The following is an 11,971-nucleotide window of genomic DNA, read 5'->3' as shown; positions in this document are numbered from 1 at the left end:
GTCCCCGTTATACAAACAAAAACTCCAGACAGCTACTGCTGCCTGATAAAAAATAAATCTGATGGCGGAGGGCTGTTTGGCCTGGGACTGCTACAGGCTATGACTTGTAATGAGGCTCCCAACGCTAATTATGAAGCTTATTAAAGAGAACTGGACAACTTGTCCTAGAGTGCAGACTGTGCTCATGCTGAAGAAGGCGGGCCCCGGCACACGCGGCCCACAGGCACCTGGCTCAGCGGAGGGGACCGGCCGGCACAGCCAGGGGGTGGATCAGATTCAACAGCAACTGTAGGACTGTGTTTGGCAAAAGCGTCAGGATAAACCTGATAGAGGGGCAGGTGAGAATCCCAGCCGCCTGCTGGTCCTTCACACACCAGAGCCTTCCATCCTAGCGAACATCTGCGGGGCAGGGTGCAGGAGGCCGTCCAAGGCGACGCTGACGCTCACCCGCACGGTGTTCCATTGTTACACTTACTCTGAACCCCGGATCTTCTCTGGATCTGAATGCAGAGGCATGATTTCAGTGCACTCTTTCAGGAGGGTAGGGGAAAGAAAAGATTAATAAAGATGTTATGAGCCTGAACCGCTGTGAGATTTGTTTAATTATTCCCCACAGGACTGCCCCAGCAATCTGCTGACATTTAGCCCCGACCTTGCAAATCCTCGGTAAATATTAATATATCAACTCAAACAGGGACCGTTGTTTTATTGGTTCACGGAGCTCAGAGAGATTCGCCACAGCGGTAGGAAATAATGTGCAGAAGTGAGGAGGACGGGCTGCTTTGATCCCACCTTCTGCTGCACACATGAGCTGGGGACATCGACAAAATGGCAATGCTGTTCTTCGCTGCAGCTGCAGTGACTCTTCAGATGCCTTCGCTTCCCTTTGTACAGCCTGCTGGAATCATCCCAAAACCACAGTGGCAAGAGATTAGAAAGGAGGGAGAGGAGGCCGGCAGAGAAATCGCACGGTATTATCTACAAGACTGGAAATTTTAATCACGGGGAAGAAGGTCCGAGCTCCAATCAGACGGCCTTTGCCACAAGAGTGGGCCCAGGACAAGGGCGAGGAAGGGGAAAGCATCCTTCCTCCAGCCAGGGGACCAGCCTCCCTCTACCTCCTCCATCACCGACCACTGCCCTCCAGGACCCAGGTCCACACAAGCCCATGTGCATATCTGAGAAGGAAAAGTATAGCCCGTTTTGACCGAGAGTTTGCTATGGGGGGGTTGGGGGGAGGGAGATTGCCTTTTAATTTTTCCCTGCATGCGCTGTTGATGGTGGTATTTGGGGAGGTTTTATTTTCCTTGTCTCAAAATTATCCGTTATTGACTCATCTCCTCAAAAATCATCTCAAATTCCTAGAGGCTGAATGTTTGCCCGGGGCCAAGGAGGTCCCCAAAGTTCTTGGGTGTAAGAAAGAGGGCTGCCCGGGGCCACATTTGGCTTTCAGATGTACTGGGCTGCAGAGTCAATGCGTGATTAATTTTATTCATAAAAATGTTAATCACTTCATTGTGAGATCTTTTTAACATTCAGTGCGGGAGCACCTTTTTAATTTCTCTTGCCCACCGTCTCGCAGATGTATTTAATATTTCCAGGCACTGCTGCAGCTATCCGAGGACGCGGCAATTAAGCATCCGTTTAAAATTCAAACAACAACCGAAGCTACAGCAGCGACAAACAAGCAAACAGGAAAGACAGGGCGGAAAGGCGGGCGCCGAGCCTGCCAGTGGCGGAGGGGAGCGCGGGCCGAGCCGGCGCGCCGCCCCTGGGACCCCTGCCCGCAGCGCCAGGGCGCACCAGCGCGCGGGGCCCCCGCTCCAGGGAGCCTCGCCCTGCTCGGAAGGCAGGTTCAGCTGGACGGAATTAGGAGTGAAAGCTCTTCGGTTTAGAAGCCTTAAGCTGCCGTGGCCTTATCCGCCGCCAGGCAGGGACTCCGGGCCGCTGGGGACCCCGGGGACGGCGGGACAATGGGGTGGGCGACCAGAGGCGGGCTGCGTGCGCCGGCTCCCCCCACCAGACCCCGCGGTGCAGTCCGGCCATTGTGCCCCCGCATCCAAGCCTTGGGCTCAGGTCGCCGGATAAATGGATTAGGGGCTCAGGGACTCACGCGGCGTCTTCAAAAGCCAAGCAGAGCACCGAAAGGGCTGTCCCTTGCGCCCCGCCCCGGGGCTCGGGCCACTGCTCGGCCTCCGCCCGCGCCCCCTGCCCGCGCCCCCGGGGCCGCTGCGCTCTCGCTGATCCGCGTGATTCGGGCCCCCGGCCTGGGCGCCCCGGCCGAGGGCTGGGAGGCCCTGCGTTGGACAGACACATCCAGGCGCGCAGCTCCGTCTGTGCTCCCCTTCGGGGTTCCGGGCCACCTCACTCCTCGGACTCCCCATTCAAGATACTTCCAGAGTTTCAGGCCGCTCCAGGGGCCTCCTCTGCCACTTCTGTGGGCGGTGGGCCTCTTTCTCCGTGGAAAACAAATGTTAAAATATACATGTTACAACTGCTGTTGGCATAAAGATGAGTATCTTAGTATATTATATAGCAACACTTTGTCCTGAAAGTTACTTTTTTGTTTGTTTGTTTCTTTTCATTTGAGAATAAATTAGAACATTTTCCTGGGTATCTAAAAGCATTGTGGGCAGCAGTTCTTGTGGTCACTGTCCTGATAGGTCAGCCCACCTCCTCTGCCCCACTCTGTGCTCACTCTAAGACAGACCACTGCCCATTTTCAGAGTCCTTAGAGAGGGCAGGGGATAGGTACCCAGCTTCCTTAGCTGGGGCACAAAAGGATGCCAGCAGTCCCCCTGGGTTGACCTTGGGAGGCCTTTCAGCTCTGGAACTATAATTGGAGCCCCTGGCCAGTGGACACCCTGGAGAAGACCTGGAAAGCTCACCACGCCCCACCTGGCTGAGTGGGGCGTGGAATTGGTACAGGGCTTCTAACTGGAGACCATTCACCCAATGCCTGCGCCAGGATGGGTACTCAGAGGCAAGGAAACGTGTCCAGGGGCATTGCTCCATCCACAAGGACTTTGGGGGACCCCTGCAGGGGGCTGGGTGCTGCCACCTCCCCCAAGACACACTCCCTCTACCTCCTAGCTCTTTCCTCTGGTCATCCACTCTGGAATCTTGCCCTCCCCACCTGGAGACACAATCTGCAAGATGAGCCAGGACTGTCCTCCAGGATGCTTCCCTGGGGCCTGCTAAGTCATGGGGCCACAAGGCATGTGCTCAGTGTCAGGTACCCCAGATTTTCCTCTCTCAGGTCCCTGGAAACCTGAGAGCCCAGCTGATTGGTGTCACAGTGCTCGGTCCTGCACGTGGCCCATGCAGCACAAGTCTGGTGGGAGGAGACCACCAGAGGTTCCAAGGGCCTTCCATGTCCCTACTGCCCACATACTCTAAACCTATTCAGAGCTGCCCCCACCCAGCAACCATGCGCTTGGCTTCCTCCCCTCCTTTCCAAACTCCAACTTGGGGGATGCAAGATTAATAACCCATTCTCCACGGCAAACTGGACCCTGTCACTTTCGGGAGAGCATTCCTGGCTCCACTCTCCAAATCAGTGTCCATAAATCCTTGGTCTCCAGCCGGCAGCCACAGTCCTACCCAGACCCTGGCTGGGAGCAGCCAGGCAACTTCTAGCCTGCTTGCACCATCCAGAAGGAAAAGAAAGAGGGCAGCTGGGTCAGACCAGAACCTCATTCCCCAACTCAGGAGAAGGGATGTGGCAGAGGGGTCAGAGCCAGCCAGCCTCCACGTTTGGGGGCTGAGGGCCAGCGTCTGTCCCAGGGCACCCGGACACTGTGGCCACCCTGCCCTTTCTCTCTCCTTTCTCCTCCCTCTTTCCCTCTCTGGCTTCTTGGCTCTCTAGCAGAGCCCCATCTACAAGGACGACTGAAACTTTATAGGGCATGATTCATCGGGTGGCGCGCCCCTCGGAGCCATGGCGCGTATTACATTAATCAGTGTCAGAGCACTAAAACCGAGATATGAATATGAATTCTCCATATTGCAGGCGAGATAAATGTGCTGGTGAATATAATTGATCGAAGGAGGGAGGGATGGATGGTGGGAACAGAGAGATTTCAGACTCCAGCATCCAGGGGTTCAATGACGGGTGGGACCTGTGCCCACCCCCCAAGTCTTCAAGCTAGGAACATGGGGTAGGAGGGGGGAATCTAGAAGGTATGAGCTTCTGACTGTCTCCTTGTCACAGGCCTGCACTGGAGCAGGAAGGGGAGGGTCTCCGCACAGGATTTCATACCCTTCCCTACCAGAAGAGTCAATAGACAGAAATCCCCTGCCCCAGACACAGGCTGTCCTTTCTAGTTCCCCATCAGAGGAGGGGGCACCAAGTTACAAATATTAATCCCGTGGACATCCCTCACTCCTACCCCTTTTTGGCTTCAAACTCCTCCTTGCCAGAAACTGTCCCTAAGCAGGCGTAGAGTATTAAAGCACCTTCGCACAGGCGGCAAGTTCCAGAAGAACTTCTGCTTCGGCTTTAGAAGAAAAAGTGGTTTCTAGGTCTACTCCCAGATATTTCAGGAACTGAAACAGCATGCACAGCAGGTGCTCCCACTGGGGAGCCACGCACCCTCGCATGCACGCTCAGGTGGCTGTGGTGGTGGGGGGAGGGTGGTTACAAATCATGCACAAAGAACAAAAATGATTTTTCAATGCTTGATTAAAAATTCATCTCTACCTTTTCACACGACCAAAATAATTCTGAGGACGGAGGTCTGATTTCTTTGCATGGGAAACTTCTGTCAGCAGGGGGGAGCACAGACCCTTCAGGACTTCTAGACCACTGGGTTCTCAGGCATGGGACTCAGCCGGTGAGCACATGCTGGTCCAGGCCCCTGGGCAGCAGCATTCAGGGGTCCCGAAAGTATTGAACAGGAAGAAAGAAAAGAACAGAGATATGGGGTGTGCAAGCAGCCGAGGCCTGCGTGGGCCAGCCTATTTGATTCTGGGAAATGAAAGCACGGAGGGTGCCAGCAGCAGAGGACTCTGCCACCCACCTGAATCCCACCTGATGCTTCCAGCAGTTACCCAGGAGGGATCTACCAGCGCACTGTGGATGACAGGGCACCATGTCCCTGCGCCAAGAATGCCATTCCTCATCACAGCAGCAAGATACCCCTGGTCGAAACTCTCTCGATCGCACTCTTGCCAAGTACACAGGATCCATCTGTCCCCAGTGGTCAGGGTGGGATGTGAGGACCCATCCCAGGAGCTCTGGACTGGGGAGCTGAGGGTGCAGTGACCCCTGAAGCCCTAGTGTCCGGGGCAGAACAGGAACTCCTCTCCAAATTTCCAAGTTCCACCCTGACAAGGAAAGCGCCCTGCCTGGGACCCGGCACCCACACCCTCCCCACAAAAGCCAGTAGTCCAACCAGCAGGCCTGTCACAGCACCCCCAAATTCAAACAACTGGTGGTACCCAAGAGCACACAGAAAGCCAGACCACCACAAATCCAGGCTCCTACCCACAGCAACTCCGAGGCCCAGCACCCCAGATCATGTGCCATGCCCCAAGGAGCCCCATCAACGCCAAGCGGTCAGGACCCCATTCCGCTTCCAGCCCATAGAGGGCGCGCCGAGCACGTCCATTCGGACTGGAAGCGTCTCCACCGTGGCAGCAGCCCCCGCGTGCCCGCAGGCGGCCAGCCCTTCGCCAGGCTCCGCGGCCCCACTCCTCCCGCGCTTCCACACGGCCCGCACCCTCACGTGCAGCCTGCATGCTCTCCCGCCGCCTTCGCGCCTCCCCTCGCCACTCTTCCTCCAGCCTCGGGGGCGGGGAGGGGACCCCTTCCTCTGAAAGGACGGGGACGGGTGGGTGGGGGGCTGGAGAAGACGCAGGCGTCTGTAAAAGGGCAGTCAGTCCCGGGTGGCGTGGATCCCCAGGTCCTCAGCGCGAGCCGCCCCTTCCCCCGCACAGAGGAGCCAGGGACAGAGAGCCGCGCCCAGACTTTCCCCTTTCGCTGAGGCGCCCCTCGCCGCCACTGGCAGGCCCCAGGCAGCTGGTGCTGACTATCCAGCCTCGGCGGGGATTGGGGAGGTCCCGTCCTGCATCAGGGACTAGGCTTCTTTCCCACTGGGCAGGTTACCCTGCAGCTCACATCCTCACTGAGGATTTTGTTAATGCTTGTAATCTCAGTTTTCACGAATTCTGCATAAAGTCATCTGTGCCCTGTTTGACATGCAGCTGTGGTGGCCAGTCCCCTCCGAGCACTCCTGGAGTCGGGGAACCCTGACCACTGTGATCCCCCAAGGTCCTGGGCCATTTCCCACCCATGCACATCCGAGGCCAGCTCAGTCCCGCATTGTCCTACCATCATTCCCAGCTACCTCCCAGACCCTGCCACCCGAGGTTTGTTTTTCCTCTGCTCTCTTGGTGTGCCCATCCAAGGCTCTTGAGTTTAAAGGGGGGTCCCTGGGAAACCAAAGCCCCCACCCCTCTTTCTCATCCCGAAAGGCTACCTCAGCTTCCTGGCTCACAAGCCCAGAGAACTCCCGAGCTGCATCTTTCTGCCCGCCCATTAGGACATTTTAAAAGAGCCTTCCAATCTCTCTCCACGTTTGATTTAACCAAGTAACTAAAAAATATATTCAAAGCCAAAATTTCATACTCTATTATGTCCTCACTCTACCCACCAAACGAACCGACGCCAGGATGCACTGTTGAGACAACTAGTTATAAATTGATTTCAAATCCGAAGTTCTCCTTTGGGGACATAATTGGAAATTCTTTTCATTTTCCCCCCATTGTTGCCCACTTTAAGAAATCATTTTATAAACTGCTGAAAATCGAAGTCATTTATGTCCCGAGAAAGGCGTGCCCTCGATAAATGTCTAAGGGTTGGAAAGAATTAAACTGCCTACAAAGAAACTGCCCTGGTGATATTAACAAATTCAACCACCACCAAAAGACTGTGAGAAATACTGGCCTCCGCCGGCAGAAACTCCCCAAGGAGCCTCTCTTCCCAAAGCCAGGGGCATCTGGGCCCTGCCAGCATTGCAGGATTCCGGACACTCCGGCAGACACCCAGCCACACACAGCAGGGGGGCAGTGGGCATCATTTCATTTAGTTTATTAGACAAAAATATATGATTTAGACAAGTTCGCTGACGCGCTATTTACAATCTGAAATCACTCTATATACAGAAAGAAGGAAGGAAGAAAAAAAAAAAAAAAAAAAGACACAAGCACGTGGGGCATTTACCGAGCTGATAGTGAACCAGAGCATGGTGCCAGCCACCAGAGCCAAGGGCAGAGGCCAGGCTGCCTGCACTGGAGCTCGGGCAGGACGAGCCCCTTTCTGCAGAAAGCGATGGATGGGAGTCCTCGACGTCGTGGCCATATTTGTCCGTTACACCAGTCTGAAATATTTGTCCTAATTCCTCCCTCCTCCCCTCCCTCCCGAACTCCTCCCCCCTCCCCCCGCAAATGTAAAAGAAGACCCTGAATCAGGCCGACGGGAGGGCTGCTAGGATCCGGGGCGTTCCCTCCTGGGGGGCCAGCGAGCTGCAGGGGAAACACAGCGAGACAAGAAGAACAAGAAGGGTCAGTGGATGGACGCTGGGACCCGGCGTCACCGGTTCTGCCAGCCCAGCGCCTGGGGGCGTGGTCGCCCGCCCCGCGCGGCTCCCGGGTTGGGAGAAACCCGGTGGAGCCAGAGGGCCCCGCGCGCCGGGCTGGTGGACAGCACCCCTTCCACAAAGACTGTCAGACCCTCCCGGCTGGCCCCGCTCAGCCCTCCAGCCCCCTACCCCCCTCCCCCGCACCCCATCCCCGCGCCAGCCGCGGCCAACGGAGAGTACAAGCAAACAGCACTCACTTGTCGCGCACGGGCTGGAAGGGCGATTTTAACTGCTGTGCCGGCGAGTCCGGCCTGGGGACGAGGTCTCTCTCTGCGAGGGAGAGGGAGAAGCCGAGCATTAAGAGACAGGTGGGGGGGGGGTTGCTGCCGAGGTGCTCAAGCCTCTTCCCCACCCACCCCCTCCCTCTCACAACAAGGGTAGGGTCTCCAAGAAAATCCTTCACCTTCCCTAGGCAGGCCTGCAGGTAGAACTCAGCTCTCCTGACGGAGCCTAGGGCCTTGGCCTCAGTCCCCTAATCCAGGCCGAGATTACGGCTCATCCCGGGTTTGGCTGCTACCGCCTCTCCCCTCCCCGGCCGGCGCTCCCCCACCCCCACAATAGGCCGGGGTTCCGGATTCCTGGGGTGGGGCGGACACCCCTGGGCACAATACCTGGGAGCGCGGGGCTGCTGCGAGCAGAGGCCTTGTCACCATGGAGCACCCCTGTAGCCACGGCGACCGGCGGCTGCGGCGGCGGCGGCGCAGGCAGGTGCGAGCCGTGGGGCGCGGCGTGGGGCGCGCCGACGCCCAGGAAGGAGCGCATGTTGAGCAGGGAGCCCTGCGCGAGGAACGCTCCGTTGGTCCAGTTGGAGAATTTGCCGATGTGGCAGGTGTACAGTCCGTGGCTGGGCAGGAAGGCGGGGTGTTGCAGCGGCGTGCCCGCGGGGGGCCCATGCGCGCCGGGATGGCCGGCGGGAGGCGGCGGCGAGGCCTTGGGCGCGCCGTCGGGGCTTGTGGCCGTTTCGGCCAAGGACCAGATCTTGGGCTTGCTGTGCGGCGCGCCCTGCAGGCCACCCGACGTGGCGCCAGGACCCAGCAGGCGCGTGCTGCCAGGCTCCGGGACCTCCTTGACCAGGCCCAGGGGCGAGTCCTGGGACTTGAGCGCGTCGGCGGCTGCTAGCGGCGAGCCCTGGTCCCGAGCAAGGGCTGTAGGTGCCGCGGGCGCGCGCGGCGCCTCGGCCTTGTCCTCCTCGTCCTCATTGCTCTGGTCGCCGTCGTGTTCGTCGATTTTGTCGATGTCAATGCTCTCCAGGTCGATCTCCTCATCGTCCTCAGCCTTCTCTGGGTCGCCCTCCGTATCGCTTCCGAAGAGGGCTCCGTCCTCCTGGTCCTTGCTGCGCGCGCCCCACGTCACCTTGTTCTCCTTCTTGAGGCGCCGGCGCGCGTTGGCGAACCAGGTGGAGACCTGCGTGAGGGTCATCTTGGTGATGATGGCCAGCATGATCTTCTCGCCCTTGGTGGGGTAGGGGTTCTTGCGGTGCTCGTTGAGCCAGGCCTTGAGCGTGCTGGTGCTCTCGCGCGTGGCGTTCTTGGGCCGCCCGGGATCCCCGTACTGGAACTGGCCATAGGGGTAGTAGGCTGGCGCCGTGTGGGCTGCGAAGGTGGCAGGGTGCACCCCGGGGTTGTCTTTGAGTTCATATTGTGAGCCCTGCAACCACAAAGCCCACGGAGGGAGGAGAGAGAGAGAGCAGGGGTGTGGGGGTGGAGAGAGAGAGAGAGAAAGAGAGCGCGATGAGTCCCCAAAACTAGTAAAGTCAGGGGCAGCTGCTCTTGTCAGCTCAAGAACACGAAGGCCCCCAGTGCACCACCCAGGGAGGAAGTGACTGGCCGGAATCTTCAGCCTCCTCTAAAAACTGAGCTTCCAACCTTCATGAAGAGGTTGTTTTTGTTTTGTTTTGTTGTTGTTGGTTTTATTTTTATTATTTTTTGTCACTCAAGAGAAGTTCCAGAATCTGTGCATTTCCAGAAGATCACAGCAGGAGCCATGGCCCCATAGAATTTCCCTAGGAGTCCCTCAGTCCTCCCACCCCCACCACCCACAATAACTTCAACAGCCTTAATTTCCAAGTTTATCTCACACTAACTAGAAAGGAAAACCTTTTAACTGCGCTGATAAAACAGTTTCTCCAAATGTAAAGAACCTAAAGCCTAAGCCCCCTCTGACCCTGAGGGGGTCAAGCAAAATAAACCATCTCGGGTTTTCTTTGGGTCCAAATCCACCAGCAATTTAAAATGAAAGCACACTCCTTTTAGCTCCCAAATTAATCTGCATATAATGGTTCCCCACACTTAAAGGTCGACAGTGGTGACCGGTAATTTAAAATTTTAATCCTGGCCATCATCAACAACAATAACAAAAACACCATTTGTTTTTTTTTAAATACAAAAGGAGGGCTTAACCCGTAAAATATTAACGCGAGGGCCCGGGAGTCCCGGCTGTGTGAAGGGGTACTGCTCTCCTAGGCCTATTCTCACTTAGTTTATCTCTGAAGTTTGACTGTGATGTGGCAAGAGGAAGCTCAAACTGTTTGCAAGCATTTAGAGGCCGTGATTTATTTGCGATCAATACTCTTTTTATCATCTGTAGTAAAACACAGCAAGTCAAATTATCCCATCAGGTTTTTTGGTAAATAACATTTTATCTTTCTAACAACCTCATTAGGCCTCATTATTACCATAAATTGCCCAGACAGACATTCATTCACAATTTTATCTTTTGACTTCCAAATCCCCAATCATAACGGCTTGGAAACGTAGGCCTAGACTCAAGAGTTTGGGTTTAGGCGTACTCTCTGAGAACCAGAGGGAGAGCCCACGCCTTTTGGGGGAGATTTCTATACGGTTTCCCTTTAGTTAAAAAAAAAAAAAAAAAAAAAAAATCGAGTTATCTCCCTTCCCCACCACACTACAATGGGAGCAGATTCCCAACACACAGCTCCCTTTCTCTCCTACAAACATGGGGGGGGGGGGACAGCAAATGGCACATATCTGTGTTCAAAATTTCTGTTAAAAAATTATAGTTCTCCAAATAAATATGGTCCAACTGCTATGTTAGCAGAGGGGGTTTCCAGGCTGAGAAAGTTGTAAAGAGCAGAATATTTCTTTGACTAGTTTGCTTCGTGGTGGATGCCGCAGAGGAAAGGTTGCTCTGGCCGGATTTCGTTTTTGCCCCATCTTTGCAAAACGCACTTTGCACTTCTCTAATTATTTTGGTTGTAACTGTAAGGACGACATTTCGGCCTCTTCTCTGCCGGGAATTCTTTTTGAAAGGATACCTTGTAAATCTCTCATCGCTTCCCCGGCATCCCCAGCCGCCAGAACAAAATGGGAGCTGATCTTTTTCGATAGCCAGCGATCTCAAAAGCAGCTGGGGCTGCTTTCAGAGAAACAGTCTTTCTTTTCAAAACTACAAGAAAAAGTTACAGGAAAACACAGCAGCCGCTCTTCTCGCGTACAGTTGGCCGGCATTTATTTCCCGACTCTTCTTCGGGGAGAGGCAAGGCGTGGGGGTGCCTGCAGAGTGCGTTATCCCGCCCGCAGCAGCGCGAGCGGGGGCTGCCTCCCGGGCCCCTGCGCCCCGCGCGCAGCCCAGCAGCCTCCCGAAGCTTAAGCGCGACCCTGCAGTCAGGCCAGGGAAGATGGACCCTTCGGACCGACAGAATGGCGAATGCCCCGCGGAGAATTACATTTGCAGCTCCCTCCCCCATCTGACACCCACTGGGACGGGAGACCCAGAGGACAGTGTTTATTTTAAGCCCCGGGACTCTCTTTTCTTTAACCCTCCATTATGTAACGCGGAAAGAAAAGTGCTTTCCATTCTGTGCAAAAGAAATGAAAACTTCGGCGACTTACGAAAGTCAAACCGAACACCGCTTCGGACGCCAAAACTATTTCCACTTTTTCTCCCCCCTAAATCTCAAATGTGCGCGCACTGCATTCGGAGACCCCATCCGGCCCGTCTGATCGCCCCATTGTTAGGTTTATTTTGACCACCTCTACTAGGCTTTCCAGGGCTCCATCGGGCAAAGTCGGACAAAGCTAGGGGAGGTCCACCGAAGCGGGAGAGAACGGGGTCTCCCCGGCCCGGCCCCAAAGCCGCAGAGGTCGCGCGAGCCGGGGGCGCGAGCGACTCTGGCCCCAACCTCCGGCCCGAGCCGCGCGCCGCGGGCCCGCTCCTCCGGCCTCCGGCCTCCCGCCGAGAGCCCCGCTCGCGGCCCAGGCCTCGCGCTTGCCCGGCCGAGCCGCAGGGGCCGTTAGCGGCCGGCCCGCCGGCTCCCCCGCCGCCCGCCGCCTCGGGCCCTCGGGCCAGGCCTCCCCCGCTGCCCCCCG

General features: G+C 56.3%; 1 protein-coding gene across 1 annotated transcript in view; it reads right to left on the bottom strand.

The window, feature by feature from the left end:
- Positions 1-7,068: 7,068 nt before the first annotated feature.
- The window catches only part of IRX1 (iroquois homeobox 1), a 5,453-nt gene continuing 550 nt past the window's right edge, over positions 7,069-11,971 (bottom strand). The window contains exons 2-4 of the mRNA XM_034998793.1: positions 8,255-9,488; positions 7,841-7,913; positions 7,069-7,527 (exon numbers count right to left, since the gene is read on the bottom strand). Of these exons, the coding sequence (XP_034854684.1) occupies positions 7,470-7,527; positions 7,841-7,913; positions 8,255-9,488 (1,365 nt within the window). The 3' untranslated portion in view covers positions 7,069-7,469. The remainder of the gene's footprint in view (positions 7,528-7,840; positions 7,914-8,254; positions 9,489-11,971) is intronic.

Source organism: Mirounga leonina, unplaced genomic scaffold, assembly GCF_011800145.1.
Source record: "Mirounga leonina isolate KUSES-001 unplaced genomic scaffold, KU_Mleo_1.0 Mir_95, whole genome shotgun sequence".
Lineage (NCBI taxonomy): Eukaryota > Metazoa > Chordata > Mammalia > Carnivora > Phocidae > Mirounga > Mirounga leonina.
The sequence above is the reverse complement of the archived record's forward strand: the minus strand, read 5'-3'. Positions and strand labels throughout refer to the sequence as shown.